At 35.6% G+C, this 17,985-nt stretch overlaps 1 protein-coding gene across 2 annotated transcripts; it reads right to left on the bottom strand.

The window, feature by feature from the left end:
- Positions 1-2,156: 2,156 nt before the first annotated feature.
- ABHD13 (abhydrolase domain containing 13) lies at positions 2,157-17,919 on the bottom strand. Of its 2 annotated transcripts, none has more exons than XM_015121339.3 (2): positions 17,661-17,919; positions 2,157-7,058 (listed from the first exon to the last, which is right to left on the bottom strand). In XM_015121339.3, exon 2 carries the CDS (start codon positions 7,036-7,038, stop codon positions 6,025-6,027), a length of 1,014 nt encoding a protein of 337 aa, XP_014976825.1. In that variant the 5' UTR covers positions 7,039-7,058; positions 17,661-17,919; the 3' UTR covers positions 2,157-6,024.
- Positions 17,920-17,985: the final 66 nt, after the last annotated feature.

Below are 17,985 nucleotides of genomic sequence, written 5' to 3'. Positions count from 1 at the left end.
GGAGGGAGGTACTGGATCTAGAGGTTAAAGCACCAGATATAAATAAACAAACAGAAGAAGAGTAAGTTTGATTCAAGAAAGAGAAAGAACAGATACCTTTTACAAGGTTTAGTTTGTAAAGGACCCTACAGAATGAAAGCTCTGACTTTGATCTACTGAGAAATGCAGCCACTGAAAACCACTGGATAGGGAATGATAAGAGAGTTTTTCTGGTAAGTTAGAAAGAATAGGGCAATGATCCAGTTCATATTCAGTTATTAAGAATAAATGACAAAAAGGACTCAGAACAATACTTGGAACACAAAAAGCACCCAATAAAAATGTTGACTACTATGAAATAATTTGAGGGACTGGTATGGTAGTAGTGGAAATGTTGGGAAAATAAATCTTATTGGAAAAACAGCAAGATGTGTTTCAAAATATCAGGAATAAAAAGACAACTTCAAGATTTTTTTTTTTTTTTTTTTTTTTTGAGGCGGAGTCTCGCTCTGTCGCCCAGGCTGGAGTGCAGTGGCCGGATCTCGGCTCACTGCAAGCTCCGCCTCCCGGATTTATGCCATTCTCCTGCCTCAGCCTCTTGAGTAGCTGGGACTACAGGCGCCCGCCACCTCGCCCGGCTAGTTTTTTTGTATTTTTTAGTAGAGACGGGGTTTCACTGTGTTAGCCAGGATGGTCTCGATCTCCTGACCTCGTGATCCGCCCGTCTCGGCCTCCCAAAGTGCTGGGATTACAGGCTTGAGCCACCGCGCCCGGCACAACTTCAAGATTTTTTGAGAGGATAACTCTTATGAGACTAACATCTAGATTTTCCTACAGAAACACCCATTTAATGACTTTGAAAACATGTACGTTACTGTATAATACTTATTTCAATTCACAGTCAATTCTTTCGGATTCCTGAATAACTGATCAACTTGTAACCCATTTCAACATTTCTAATCTATTCTAACATGAACAAAATTTTCAAATTGTTTGGGTAAATTAGCAAATGAATAGCTGTCCTCGATTTAGAATCAGAGACCTGGACTGACATCTTGGTTCACTCTAGGTAACCTTGTGCATGTTACTGAACCACTCTGAGTCTATTTCTTATAAAATGGGACTACAAATCACTCTAAGGTTTGTTGTGAAGATTCAATTAACACATTCAACACCTGGGCCTTATATTTGAAGATCCTCAAAAAATTTCTTTACCTTCCTCTCCCCTTAGTGAAATAGGAGCTATAGTCTCTAGCCAGATCTAATTGTTCATGCTTTTTAGTTATGTAATGGAATGTAAGGAAAGAGCTGGAGAGTGAAATGGCAATGTGAAAAAGCTTATCTTGCAAAATTAAGAAATAGTAATCTAAAAACGACTTCACCCTGGGATTCAAGTTGGTGATCTTTCAGGGTAGTACATGAGAGACCCTAGCTCCCACCAAATCTACCCATACAAAGATGGGCTCCAATATGTGAATTCTTCATCTTCCCTTTCAGGGGACCATTTAAGATTCATCATACACATCCTATTATCCAACTCATTCTGATATATTCAAGCGTGCACATTTCTTGTTAGGAAAAGCAAGGTATAGGCCCCTAAAGGCTTAGTATCAGGCCACTTTTTGATCATTAAAAACCATTAACTAAAATACAAACAAGAGGGGAAAAAAAGCAGAATATTTTTAAAAAGCATTTTATGAAATCTGAAGGTAACATAATAATTATGAAGTTAAAATGTATTCATTCCTAGATTCAATTAACTAAAGAAATGCATTAGGGATTAGTCATTCACCAGTGGTTCATGTATAGTTTTAATATGAGCCTAAATTAAATGTAAGAGGATAATACTCTCTGGGGAATGAAATATAAATCTAACTTCTATTTTTTATCCATACCATTACTAGAATAAAATTCATTAATTTCAGTACAAATTAAGGAATTTTACATAACCATTGAGAAAACTTTAATGTCCTACCATAAAATTCTAGATTAACAATTTTTAAAAAAAGACTGAATACAAACTATCTGAAGACATTAGTCAAATTTTTAATGTACCAATTTATTGCATATGTCAGTACAGAAAAATAGAAAGTATATTTTAAAAGAAATTTATTGTAAAAAACAAATGTAAATGTTTGCTTGCCATGGTTAGCACACAATGTACTATGACATTCAAATTTGAGTTATAAAATTTTATTACTTCAAATAAAATATGGCAAATAACAAAAATGATTTACATTATGAAATGGGATTAACTTATTTTATACTGAACATACTTGAATATGTTAAAAACAACTTGAATTTTCCATATACGCTGTACTGACAGAAATCATTATAAATTATGGTAAACACACACTCACCTGTTACATATGTATATACGGCACTTTTTGTAAAAAAGTGTCTCATACATAGTCCTGTGTTTAACCTACATTTTAAGATACAAAATATAAATGGAGGTATATTTGCGCCATTTGGCAAAAATGTGTAGACTAGTATTAAGATGACTGCATTTGTCTTGCCATACAAATGAATATATTATTTCCAATTTGCTAAAACGATGTGTGTATATATATATATAGTATTAAGAATAAACAGATGTACATTTCATTTTCTACCCTATCAATTTAAAAAATAAATGTCTGTGCTCTGTCATTTCCATCTTTACCTGAGTAATATGAAAATACATAAATTTAAGTGGATAATCCAAAAGGGTTACTTATGACTAATTTTTCCTCTCACAGTTTTAAAAAATATATATAATTATCAAACATAATAGGAAAAAGGGAAAGGAGAAGAATCAGTGGAAGATTTCAGTATCTCAATCGTGACTTAAATTAAAAAGTGACTTCTGTGACATTCTTTTTACAGTTTACCTTACCTATCCCTATCCTCAAGGAGAAAAGGGTCTCCTTAATCTAAACTGCTCTTAAGCTATCTGAGCTTGAAAGATAATTTACAAAAAATGAAATATGGCCTTCACTCTTTAATTCCCCCAAACCTATTCCCACCAAGCCGAATCTTACAAATGTAAGAAATACGTAAGCATCAGATGGTATGAATTCTCAACAGATATTATAGCATAATTACTCCAGTGACATATTACCAAAGCTGTAATCTATGTAATTATCAAGTGTCTACAGGTAATCATAAATTTCAGCAGCCCTGTAGCAAAATTCAGAACACCATTTTTATGAAAATATCAATTTTAACAGTCAAAAACATTGCAGTAACAGGGTAGTTGCAATGTCAAGTGCCACAGCCACTTTTTGTTAGAAATGCTTTGCGTCCAAATGTTTTGCACTATTTCCTTTCACCAATCTCATTATTTTCCCTATCTAAATGTAAAAATTGTGTCACACTTTTCTTTCTAGTTGTTTCTATCCTACTAGTATTCTATTACGTGTCACAAATTATTTTTTCTCTTATTTTGCAGAATTCTTTTTAGGGTCCTTTTTAATATTTTTTTCACCAGTTTTTCCCCCCCAATCGTTCCCTTTAAAATAATGGATGTGAGATTTTATTCTAAATGAGCCGTATCTTGCCATATTTAAGATCACTCTAGGATCCCCAAATTTATAGTAACTTAATAACTTAGAGTTCTTTTGTAAACTCCTATAGCTGCTCTTGCATAAATAAGTCAGAAGTTAATAAACAAGATAGGTACATATACTTCCATTCACTAAGCTATGGGTCCAAAGTGAGGGAGTGACTCCTGAAGAAGTCTCATTTTACCAGGACCAATTGCTTTGGCTACAAAACTAGAAATATTTTCAAAAATGATGCCATGGGCTTCATGGACCCTGATACTAAGTTTGTTTTCCACCTCTTACTCATCTAAGAAAACAGTCTCAAATACAGATGCTAGTGAAGAAAGATGTGGTACAGCCCCAGGCACAGCCTCTGCCCTTAGCTGTAGAAAGAAAGGCTCCTTAACCCTACGAAGAGAATGAAGGTAGGGGACGGCAAACAAGTACTCTACAATTTTTGAAGTCCTGGCTTAAAATTTAAAAAGATAGTTTATAAACCTGGAATATCAAAAAGAAAAAGCAGCATAAAAGCAAAATACTGATGAAGAAACAGCTTTTATACCTCATCAGCATATTTAGAACTAAAGCTGATAAATTTCTCCATAGTGTAATGACTGATTACATAAAAACATAAGGTGTTTTTTTGTAAACTTTAAAGAATGATACAAATATAAGGTATGCCATGTAAGCTCGTGTCTAAATATACATTTTGTTGTATTTTCTTTTTAATACATTTATATTTAGAATAGTCATTCTACATAGCAAGGACCGACAAGAAAAGTAGCCTTTAATTGTGGTGAATTTATACATACAAAATATGCCTTCCATGATATGCATTACCAACTTGTTTTAAAAAGCAAGACTTTTTACAATTAATAATTTATAGAAAAACATTATTCTTAGAAATCATACTTGCTATAATTTATTTTTTCTAAACACTGGCATAAAGTGAGTAAGAATGCTATTTGGCAAAAGTATTTCTAGCCCTATCTCCATTGAAAGTTTTAAATTGAGGTCAACATTATTGACCCATTATTTCTCTGTTCTAGTTGCTTGCAGAAAGCCACTAAATACAGCTAAAATATTCAAAATATTATATGTTAAAGCTGACATAATATTACACAAAGCTCAATTACATCTAATTTTTGAGGACTGCATGAAATAACTTGGCACAATTATGACTCAGAGCGTGTATTTTTATTAAGGTATATCCTGCAAGTTTTAAGGGACTTTTTCCTAAGATTTTCTTACTTTTCTATGCATCTAAATCCTACTTCCCACCTATAGCTATTTAACTGCTAAATGTGGTAATAGGTTTTGTGTCAAAAAGCTCCAGAATTCCTTCATTCCCACACTCCTACATGTAAAACTTTTAAAATAAATAAATAAGACTTCCTAAAACTGTCTTTTGATTGTAGGAGTTCTATTTCACAACATTAAACCAAGAACATTGTTTTTTATTGTTGTTGTTGTTGGATTGTGTAACTTTTATTTTCAAGAAGTTCAATAAATGATATCTTGCCTTTGATAGGACAGATATAACTAGGTACTGGGACTTAAAATCAAATGTGAGAATTTTTTAAAAGTAGTATGTACAATCCTGTAAAGATAAAAGACTTCCTCATTTAATTCTAACTAGTGCTAATCTTCATTATGACTGCTATGAGTGGTTCAGCTGAAGACTTACAAAATCGATAGAAGCTAAAATTCTCTTTGCCACCAAAGTTACAAATGTTAAAAAGTTGAAATATGCACATCAAAGCTGCAGTAAAATTCTAAATTTCTATTTCTACATGCCATGATCCAGACTGTACCTAACAAAAACACGGTACATTTATATTGGAAAACAGGGTCCCATTTATTTGTAAGAAAAAGCTGGATCTCAGCATTCACCAGAGCAAAATTCAGTGGCGACCTGCACACAGGTCTCAATTTCACTTCTTGCCAAAAACAAAATAGAGTTTACATAAAAATAGATATAACCCAGATAACCATATACATCAGTATATGACCAGTGCTATTTACATGTAAAATGCTGCATTGCATAATTCAAGGAATAAAATACCATCATGCATTTCATTTAACTTTTAAGGTGAAAAATGCAGTTACAGAACTAAGTTTGCTTACCATGATTGTCCCAATATTTACTTAAGAAATAATACCCAAAGGTTTCTTGTTTACATATCTCTTTCCACATCTAGCTATTCATCTGTGTAACAGATTACACCACTTTAGCAACAAGAAACTTTTGAACAATATCTAATATACTGACATATTAAACTAAAGATATGAATACATAACCACATTGAAAGTTTTGATGAAAATGTATGAAATAATCCCAAGAATTATAGTTTTTCAAATGTAAAAAACTATTTGGAATATCATAAAGGAGCAGTGAAGTCCTTTCAAAGTTTAATGTCACTCTTCAGACAGTACAGACATAACACACTTCTAAAAGGAACATTCTTTATCATTCTGCACAAATCAAAATACAATGCAATAATCAAAAAGGGAAACATTATATAATTGTTACATTTGATGAAGTTTTTGCCATTTCTTCAGGAGAATGGCTCTTTACGACTTCTTTGATGAACTGTTCCAGTGCAGTGAAATAGCCTTGGCACTGCCATGTATCATTGTGAGTCCCATCTGGAAAAATGGCTAATCTCTTAGTCCGAGATGGGGAGAGTTCATAAAGTTGTTTCATCATTACTGGAGGAATTAATTGATCTGAGAGTCCAGAGATGAAAAGAGAAGGCATTCTACACTGAGAGATTTTTCTGTAGGACAAAAATTTATTTTTGTAGCACCATAAAGGAAGGTAACGCATTGGAAAGAATGAAAATAAAGTGCTGGCCATATGTGGTATGCTTAAAAATGTGTTCTCCACCATAATGGCTGAAATCCTATGTGAATTTTCAGAAGCCAAATGAATAGCCACTGCTCCACCCAAGGAACGACCAAAAAGAAAAATTTTTGTTTTATCAAGGTCAGGTCTAGTCATCACATAGTCTAACACAGCTTCAGAATCTAAGTAGAGTCCTTCTTCACTTGCTTCTCCTTCACTTTTTCCATATCCTCGATAATCAACCAGCAAAAGGTTAACTTTGAGGTTAACCAACATAAGTAATGCATTTGGCAACCTGTGACCTATGTTGCCTGCATTCCCATGAAAATAAATTATAGTTGGGGAATAGGGTGAATTGTCTCCAGTGTATCGTATCAAAATAAGATTCAGACGTATTCCATCTTTGGTTCTGATGAAAATATTTTCATGTGGAATGCCAGTGGGCATGGGAACATAAAGACGTGAAGAGGATGGCTGTTCTGGAAAATAAAGCAATACATCCTGGAATTTATACAGAATACCTGCGATTGATATGAATATTAACAAAAGTAAGATAATGCCTCCATACAGATGAAAAGTCACTATTAAAGGTAAAAGAGAAATACGGCAGAGAGCCCAAGACCATGAAGCCAAGGCTATTAGCCATCTTTCAACAAAGTTCCACAGCATCCAGGACTTTTCCATTGTAGCTCTCTGTAAGTATCCTAGAGAGAGAGAGGGAGAATATTAATAATTCAACATGTATCTATTATTTTTTAAAAATCAATAATATAATAAACTATGGTACTAGGCCACATGTAATTGTTAAATATGGTAATAGGTATAGTCCATCCACAAAAGTAGTTGCTGTAATTTCCCTTGTCCTTTCTGTTCTCATATGTTTTACCATATCCCTCCACTGTCCTATTTATGAAACACTAGTATTCTTCAAATTAATTTATTTTTAAAAAGTGCTTATTTACGGCCAGCTACCTTCATTTATATGTTTTCACTGATTTGACCCCCAAAAAAGTTGATGCAATAGTGTCATTTTTTTTTTTTAAATGAGAAAACAAGCTCAGGGGCATAAGTAGACTGGCCATCATCTGGCTCTCAATGTAGATGAGCTGGGAGGCAAACAAGTGGTACATTTACTGTTAGGTTAGGTATGTCCAGGGCAAATTGAACTGAAGAGGCAGTTCAGAAATTCTAACATAGCAAGACCAATCTAATATACTTTGTCAATTTTTTTCATATACTGTAGCAAAAACTAAAGAAACTAGGATAAGGCGTTGGGCAAAACAAAACAAAATTTAAAAAAACAACTAGGGAAAGAAAGAATAAAAGTATCCCCCCTTTACCTCGAAGTTTTAATACTAAAATAATTTACTTAAACACTAGATTCTAATGTTGTATTATTTTTAAGAAAATGATTAATGATTTATCTTTCATATCTAATTAAAAATAAGTATCATATTCCTAGTGTCATGAGATTGGCAGTATCTTTTATATACTCTTTATTGAAGTTTCACATCCTGGGGTCAATAGATTGCTAAAATGTATTGATAAGGCAATAAATACTTGAGGGTTCAGTGTGAAACAAATACACAGAAATCCTCTGAGAACCAGAGATAAATAAAGTAAAATGACTCATTGGAGAACAATTTTTAAAAAGATTACTAAAATATGTAACTGATACAAAGAAAGTAAAGAAAAACTATTAAAAGAGAATTTTTGTTTTCAAAAGGTTTATACATGTTGTCTTAAAAAGGCAAAAGAATTGAGGTATGTTACAAATTTTCTTATATACTATTCATCTACTTATGCTTATTTACTGAATTTTTTAAAATACATTTCTTTCTTTCCCACTAACTGAACTGCTATAAAGAAGTTATAGACTGATTATACAAATAATGAGTTGGATGATTTAACAAATTTGATTTTTTACTATTATTTCACTAAACATAGACTTTTACATTTGAATTATTATTATTATTTTAAAATTTATTTATTATTATCATTATACTTTAAGTTCTAGGGTACATGTGCATAACGTGCAGGTTTGTTACATATTACATTTGAAATATTATTCAAATGAACTGAACCTTTTTGAACATAAACCATTTTTCTCTGATTTCCCAGAAATCAACACTGCCACCCAGTGGTAGCAAGTTTTATTACAGTATCATATCCTCCCTGAATAACTACTTATCACCTATCTCGTCTCAACTGCCTTTTCAGTAGAATGAGAGTTTTTTAAATGCTTACCTATAAGGCTGGTCATTAGTATCAAGTAAGATTAATAATAAGATCATTCATAAATGTTATAGACACGTTAACTGTATTTGCTTTTGTGACTACTATTTCTGGCTCTACTTTCTTAATGTGTTCTGCTCAAATTAGTTCTTACTTAAAAAATTATTATAAAACCAGATAAAATAGCTCCAAATATATGAATAAAGCATAATTTAAAATGTGAATTTTACATTTACATTTGTATCAATTTACATAAATGTTCAACTTATGAACTTTGAAAAGTTATTTGCGTTTTAGTAGCCTCTAACATCTAATTTTAGCAAACAATACTGAATTAAAATTTATAATGCTAGGAAGTGTATTTCTCTTTTTTCACTATTGTATCTCTAATGTCTAGTAGAGCACTTTACATATACTTATGACTAAAACATTTTTTAAATAATCTAATTACATATACAAATTATTAAATTTATTTTAAAAAATAAAAGTATTCTTAGCAGTGGGCATATATGTTTAAAACAACATCAGAAAAAGGGGCATATTTGTTTGGGTCTTTTACTGGCTAGGAGTAATAAGGGATAAACTTACAGTTTGCCACAAAACATTCCTGAAAAGTCACATTAACTAAACTGTTTTGTGATAAACAATCATAATCTTACAATGAATTCTTGGACTACAGAAGTCAGAATAAAAGTCAATTCATCTTGAGTAATATCAAATGGAAGTCATTGTTAAGAACAGGTTAATAAAAATTGCTCTGGGGTGGTGGAGTGCGTGGGTATGGGTGTGTTTTCTCTTTAAGATATTCTTACATTGGTGGTTTAGAGTAAGAACTCCACTCACAGATTGCCTTATTTTTACCTAACCCCGCTTGCTAATAATCTCTGTTCCCTAGTCTGTATGATATTTCCATCTCAAAGATGATCTTAAAGGAATCAGGACAAGTGAACAATATCAGGAAGGATTTTTAATTTACTGAATTTGCTGAAAAGTATCAGCAAAGCACAATTACCATGCACCATCTGCTGAGATGTAAAAACAACTTCATACCCAGATGTTATGACAGTCACTAAAAACAAACACTGCCTCTAATAATTAAAGTTGACTGCATGGATCCTACAGCCAGCATTATGTTTTCTATTTATTTTGTCAATAAATTAGTGTGAGTAAAGGGTTAACAAAACCTTTCTCCCTCTTCAGATAAAAAATGACCTCTCCTTAACCTTCCTGCACTGTTTCCCTGGAAACCTGATAAAGGTAGGATATCAGTTGTGTTTCTAAGCAACAGTGTAGTAAAAATGGCTCCTACTGATGAGCTACATCTGGATTGAGAGGACAGTGAGCAGGGCTAAACATGCCCAGTGGGAAGTATAAACAGGGGCTTTTCTGAATCGAATATGACTTGTAATTGGCTTGCCATTTGCTTAGTCCTGGATGCTATACTCATATGCTGTTACAAAAAGACACTGTTTCCTGTGGAGCATGAAGCAGCTAAGCCGGGGTGGCGTTCACTCCCACCCTTGTGTCATTTTCCACTAGACCTGAGCTATCATCTGGGAACAATATACCTAACACTGACATGTTGGGTTTTCAAAAAAGCAGAGAGGCTGATGCATAGTACGGTTCACTACGGTCTACTGGGTCTTGTAAGCATCAATGTCCAGCTGACCCCAAGACCACTGCTACTAGTCATGAAGAATGAGTGAGGCAATCAAGTATGTCCTATGTGGTAAAACACTTATAAAATGTGTCTTCAGAAGAGACGTATTATTTGTCAGGTTCTTCTGCATGTGAAATCCATTTGCTGAGATCTTAGCATCATAAAAATCAGAAAAAAGGATGCATGTAATACACTCAAACTTAAATCAATTAGAACGGCTGCTGAGTGGGAGAGCCCATCAGATCTGTTCTACGTAGAATACAGAAATGTAGATAATCAATAACTTCTCATCTTCCAGTCTTCTTTTACATCATTATTGTATGTATTTTTAACCTTGTGTCTACATCTTAAATGAATACATGACAGTCCCATTACTCAATTTTCTGTTTGCTGTGTTATCAGATCTGGTATTACATGTCAAACATTTCTAAAACCCACCAATCTGTGGTTTTAATCACCCCCAGTAACTCCTTAACCATTTACTATCTGAGAACTTGCTGAGTTCTCATAATGATCTCTCATAAAATGCAAACTTCACTTTAAAATAAATCTAGTGGATTTTTCTCAATCCACACTGCAACACCAGACCCCCAAAGTGTCATCTGCTGTTGGCTTCTCCTCTATACCCAAATTGCTGTTTCTCTCTGCCCTATACCCCGAAAAGCAGACATTTTCCAAGGTCTTCTCCACTCTTTTATGTTATTATGTTCTTTCCCTCACTGATTTCATTCCTTTTCATGGCTCCAATTATCACACCTGTGTATGAATTATTCCCAATCTACAAGTCTACTCTTCATCTACAATCTTAATTTACCTGTTCCTCATGTACCTGATGCTTCACTGATATTTCAAACGTATCCAAAACTAAACGTATCCTGCTCCCTTCCCAACGTTTTGCAGGCTTTATGCTAATTATGCACACAAAAAAGCATGATGTGTAAACAAATGTATTTTTAAAAAACCCAGGATATGTAGCTAAGATTTAAGTGTTACAGTTTATTATAACCTGTACCAGTCTTGTATTTGAATGAAAAAAAAATCAACCTTAGAAATAACTTTTGTGCTTTCTAAATGAAGTGGTTTGAAGTGTCACATTGACATTAGTGAGTGTGTCTCAAAAAATAATCTACTGAAAGCATGACTAATCTTTATTATCATGTACGGTATAAATTAGATATGATTGTTTTCCTTTTAAAAGAATGGTTTTGTTGTATTAGTGACATCCTGCTATACTACATAAGTAGTTTGATCATCTGAGGCAGTTTAAGATATGGTGCTCACCTTGAGGATTTACGGTCCTAACTGGCTTGTTGTAGTCACCTCTAGTGCTCCCTACTTACTGTCTCTAAATTTAAGTCCATTATGGGTATATAATAAACAATTTGAGACTAAAAATAAGAGCAGTCTAGAACTGTAACGCTCTCACACCACCTTGCTGGCTAACAGTGTTAGCTGAATGGTAAGTCAGCTAATGGCATGAGTGATGGCCACGCTTATCTGATGTCTACTAATCATCTCCTGTGTTCATACAGGTACCTGGAGGATCACAAACGGTTCCATTTTTAAGGAAAATTATTTAATTTAAATAATTATTTTATAAACTGATGCTTTAAAAAAAGAGATCAGTATTGAAGTCATGCCCACCATGAATGGAATGAGTCCTCAGAATATCACTGCAGGCTCCCAGGGAAGCTATAAAATCCAGCATGCACCACTGAAGCAGGCCTATAGTTGATTTCCCAGCCTCTTCCAGAAGAGATGGTCATCAGATTCCAATGCATCCTAGTATACTATACAGCCCTTGCTCTCAAGTAGCTTGTGATCTACTCAGTAATGTTCAAGCAACTCTTGAGCTACTCAGGAGACAGATATGGATATAGATAACTACATACATCTAACATAAGTTCATTTAATTATAGAGCAGACAAAGAAAAATCAAAGAAAAATGACAATTGTCCTTACAAACAGCAAAGGAAAATCAAAACCTTAGCTATATCTTTCCTTCACAACATAATTTTAGTAGTCTCTGGATTTCATCAAGGTTGATTACTTAGAGAAACCAAGTGAAACTTACGCAATGTTTTAAAAGCAGGACAAAGCATAACTCCAGAACTAAGAATCTCTTTTACTTTCCATCAAACAGCTGTCTGTGACACTTATTTTTATTCATTTAGCACAATTATTCACAGAAACTGCAAGTATTCAGCATAATCTAAATAAATACTTGGCAAGGATAGCATAGAGGAATTTAGAGCTGTTAAACTGGATGAACTTTGAGGGTTCTATTAAATCTGAGATCTTTCTATGCCAGTGGTTCTCAAAAGGTGGTCAGAAACCTGAGAGTCCCCAAGACCCTCTAATGGGGTCCACAAGATCAATATTATGCTCATAATACTACTAAAATGTCATTTACCTTTCTCACTGTTTGACGTGTGCACTACTGGTGCATAAGCAATGATGGGGAAAATTGCTGGTGACTTTACAAGAATCAAGGTAGTGGCCTCACATGTTGGAGTCACTGTATTCTTTACCACCATGAGCTCACAGTAAATGAGGGAATAATCCAGTTCACTTAAGAATGTCAAAGAAGTAGTAAAAATTATTTTATCTCAACTAACAAGTACACATCTTTTTAACACATTGTGTGATAAATGGGTGACAAAATTGGAAGTGCACATAAAGCATTTTGTGCTATGTATTGAAATACATTTGAATTGTGAGCTGAACTAGCTGCTTTGTTCAGGTGACAACATTTTTATTTAAAAAGACAACTGACAAACTATGGCTGTTCAGACTTAGAGGTTTGGCAGATATTTACTAGAAAATGAATGAGGTTGCCAATAGCTCCGCGACACTTAAAAGACCTTTTTGCTGGCACTGTGGTAATCTATTAATATTGGGAAGAATCTGCATAACTCAATAAACCAATATATTCCAAATGACCAGTGAATGGTGTCACAAAATCAAGCAAACATGAGTAAAAAATTCACTACAAATCAATAGATTTTGATGTAACAAGGGACAAAAATTTCTCTGATGTAGGTTTCAGATGGCATGATGTAACTGACCTCTAAGGAAGTGCCTCCTGTTGAGTGATGGAGTCAGTCACACCAAAGAGTATCCACAGTTCTCTATTACAACACTCTTCCCTTTACAACGACAAATTTGTGTGAGCCTCACTTCCTTCATGTTTCACTTAAAGAGCCCAATAATCCGCCTGCCTTCTATGAGGCAGAAATTAAATTACAAAAATATAATCCCACACCTCTACTTTTTGTAATTAAAATTGTTTTATATAAAATTTTATTTATGTGAGTATGTAATGAACTTACTATTGCTATTTTTAAATGAATTAAAACTTCCAGTTTTAATGTATACACTTTATAAATTTCCAGGTTTAATTTCTAACACAATAAATATCTATATAATCCACATACATACAAAAAAAAAATCTTTGGGATCTTTACATTTCTAAAATGTGAAGGGGTCTGAGACCAAAAAGCTTGAGAACCACTGTTCCACACTATTTAACCATATAACTTTATTGCCTTATGCCCCAAGACTTGCCCTCTTCAAATTAAGAAAGATATATTACATTTATCTAAACCCTTTCTGCATTATAACATACGTAAATATATTTAAGGTTTTTACCCAGTAATATTTTCTCCAAAAATTAAAAGTAAATAAAAACTTAAATATATCAAGAACTGAATTCAAAAGTATAGTAATACATTTTAATTATTGCCGTAAGGTTAGTAGGAGAGTAAACTAGACAAAATCTACTATATCATAGATAACATTTTACAATAAAAATTATATTTTAATGAAGGTCAGAACTGCTCTACAAATTAAATTCTAGTTATTTTAATTACTTTTAATTAAAAAGTGTACATTGGGCCAGGCGTGTGGCTCATGCGTGTAATCCTAGCGCTTTAGGAAGCCAAGGCAGGTGGACCGACTAAGCCCAGCAGTTTGAGACTAGTACGGGCAACATGGTAAAACACTGTCTTTACTAAAAATTACAAAAAATTAGCCGGGCATGGTGGCACGTGCCTGTAATCCCAGCTACTAGGGAGACTGAGGCACGAGAATCACTTGACCCCAGGAGTCGGGGTTGCAGCAAGCTGAGATTGTGCCACTACACTCCAACCTGGGTGACGCAGTGAGACTCCGTCTCAAAAAAAAAAAGTGTACATTGTATTGCATGTTGTATATCGAGTTACAGATTCTGCCACTAGCAAATGGTCTTTTAAAAATACAAAAAAATGCATTACCCATAGGTGAATTACAATGAATTTCCCAAAAACAATTTGGCAAAAGGCTAAACGCTTTCAAATACAATTAAAAAGTCCTAAGTCATAAATGTACTATTACTTCTTTAAAGGTCTTTAAGTCCATCCTAAATTGATAATTTTGGGAACAGCGTGTTTAAAAATAAAAAGTTTATACATTAAAAAAAAAAAAAGATGCCTACAAGTGGAAAGAACAATGTGCAGGTTCAAGTGAAAACTGTAAAAAGTGGAAAGCGAGTTCATGTGTCAATGCCAACATCCACATCCCAGCAGAGAATGAGGACCCCACACCCCATGGTGCTCATTAATGACTCTGGGTGAATCACAGCTTCCAATCACATGTGAAGTAATGTGGAACTCAGATTCAGTATTGTTACATCAATCTCTCTCCTCTTCTGTTAAGCATTGGGAAGTTAAGAAACCATGCCAGCTGCACAGCTAAAATGGAAACACAAATAGCTGCTATCAAGGTGTTGGAGACACCACAGAATGAATTATCTATTTCCCTAATGGTTACCCACATGCCATCAATAATGAAAAAGTGTGTATTGATAGTCCTACGGGACAAATGAACAGTAACTGCCTATGGAGATGCTGGATAATATCTGGATAGTTCAGACAGCATTTTTAACTAGGATTTAAATCTGTATGAGCAAATAGCTCAAAAATTATACCAGGCAGCAACTTAGTAGCTTTTTCGTGCTTGAAAATCTTGGCAAATAGAGTCAACTCTGGCAGAAGTAAAATGAGAGATTATTGTTACTATGGAAGCCAACCACAATTTGTTCTGAGATTATAAATATCTGAAATGTTTAAAAAAAATCCACAAGCCTAAAACTGTAGTGATGTTAGACTGATAATGAAATTCACAAAGTTTCCAATTTATAAATGGGCAATGTTCTAAAATTTACCTATAAACTAGATGGATGAAACTCAGAATATTTGTTTTGTATAAAACCAGTGTTATGCAACATTAAGTATGTGAAAGTAAGTACAACTAGAAGCCTTACTAGAAGTATCGAGATTCTCAGGCTAGCTCATCAATGCCTGTAGTCCATGTACTGGAAATACTACATCTTTGCAAGGGATTTCAGCAGAATGCACTGTTGTAGGAGTTAACACCGTGTGAAATAGAAACATAAAATGTAATAATGGATTACAAAATCTGTCATTTGAGGAAAACTATCTTCATTAGAAGAACTGGAGCGTTTTTTAAGTCTACACACACACAAAAAAAGGCTGTTTAAAGGTCTTAAGACTTTCCTGACGCAACTAAACAAGGATTAGAAAGATTTCAAAATCTGAGTAATACATTAAACAGAGAAACAGAAATAGATTCCCCTGAGATAAGTTATGAGGACAGATCATGGGAAAATGTTAGTCCAACAGCTTCCTGCACCTATCACTAAGTTATATTGTTAGCCCAAGGCAATTTGGTTAGTAAACCCTCTTATTCACATGCCAAGAGGCCTCTGATGTGCCCAAGAAGAGGGCAGTGTGCCAAGAGCTACCTGTAGGTACCTGGCTTGCTTTCATCATTCCAAGTTAACTATCAATCGGAGGCAGTGCAGTGTGGTGCAATGGAAAGGAGACAGTGTTTTGGGTCATGGTCTGTTAATAGATAGGTAGGTTTTGCCAACTCACTTAGCCTCTCTAAATATATATTTCCTCATATGTAAAAGGAGGATGAAAGATTAAATTGAAATACTGTTGAGATAAAATGTAACAGTGTGTTAAGTGCAGCTACTTCTATGAGACAAAATTTAAATTAATTATCTACTATAGCAGAGTATGTGAAAGTAAGGACAACTAGAAGTCCTATTAGTCCTGGATTAAATAATGGATATGATTCCCTAGAGGCTACCGTATCCGAACACAGGAAGTAATCAGAGCAATGCACTCTTTTTCTGTTAAAACCAAACTCAGGTAGTAGATCCTTCAAAAAGCTTTCCTTGGACCCCTACTCCCTCCTGCCATCCATTCCATATTCTGTAGTTTGTGCAAACTTACGTGGCAGAAGTTACTATTACAGCGTAATTAACCTGCTTACACAGGCTGTGAGTTCCTTGATGACAGAGACCTCATCCTATCCAACTCTACATTTTTAATATGCAGCAGTGCCTGATGCATAGTGGGCCTCTATTAACAACTATTTAATTGAGCAGCTGATGTCTTAGGTAGGATATCATGGCGTTAACACTAAATGGGCAATCACGAAATCTTACACAGTAAAATAAAATTTGATATTTTAGTCAAAGACGAGTGATTTCCCTAAGCATGCATACCAATAAGTATTGATCCACGAACCCTCTCCCGTCAAAAGAGATCAGTGAAAATCCAATACCAACACACAAAGCCAATATACTCATCTCTCTCTATCCAGTTACTATCACATAGTAAACATAAATAAGAGTTGTTAAATGGGGATGGACTTTTTTTTGGTTTTGATACCTTGGGCAGTAATACTAGTAATTCATTTTACTGAAATGTTGACTAAAATCTACAGCAAAATTGACTTCGATTGCATGGGGTGCTTTTTTGATGTTTCCTGAATACCCCAGAACTTCCTGCCCTGATATTCACAGGTCTAAACCTGTTACTGGCGTGATTAGATCGGGACTCTCCCTTTCTCCAACCTAGTAGCTGGAATTATTCTATTTTACTTTTCATGTCTGTGGGGGAGACGAGGGTTGGATTTTAAAGATCGCAGGTTTGTACACATTACTGGAAATGCAATTGACACAGAACACTAAGATACGTTTTCGGTTCCAATTACAAAACGACACCCGGCGAGCCTCTGGCAATACGCGCACCTTAGTTTCCAAAACAGGTATGTGGCTTCAGTTTGCTGCCCCTGGTGAGGGGTGAGCGGAGTAGGGGCGGCCGGCAGGGCTGCAGCCCGGACCGGCACGGCGCCCCGGGCTGGTCCTCCACAGCCCCCGGCGCTCGGCCCCCTCACGACCCCCCCGGGAAGCTGCACTGGCCCCGGGGCTCCCCCCACGGCCTCCCGGGAGGGTTTCGCGCCTGCCTTGAGGAGCCGGCGGCTCCCCACGACCCTCCTAGAAGGCGCGGACCGGCGCTCGGGCCCCGCGGGCTCGGGGTCCCCAAGCCGCACTTACTCAGACTCGCGGACAGGCTGCGCAGTCGGCCGCGGGCACGAAACCGGGCGCCGCGCAGCAGCGTACCCCCGCGTCGCTTCCGTCGCTCCTCATCATCCTCCTCCAGCCCAGGGGCCGCTGCCGTCGCCACGGTCTAGCCCGGAGCTCCTGCGGTGCGCTGTAGCCCCACTTCCGGCCCCCGCTCGGGTGTCGCCGGCAAATGCCCCCGCCGGCTCCCACATAACCTGTCCTCCGTCTCCGCTCCCGGAGTGGGAACCCTGCCCGCTCTCCCGAGCATGCGCAGAAGCCGCTGCCCGGGGAGCCCCCGCGACGGTGGCCGGGACGG

The sequence above is a fragment of the Macaca mulatta genome, chromosome 17 (assembly GCF_049350105.2).
Source record: "Macaca mulatta isolate MMU2019108-1 chromosome 17, T2T-MMU8v2.0, whole genome shotgun sequence".
Lineage (NCBI taxonomy): Eukaryota > Metazoa > Chordata > Mammalia > Primates > Cercopithecidae > Macaca > Macaca mulatta.
This window is presented reverse-complemented; position numbering and strand designations above follow the sequence as displayed.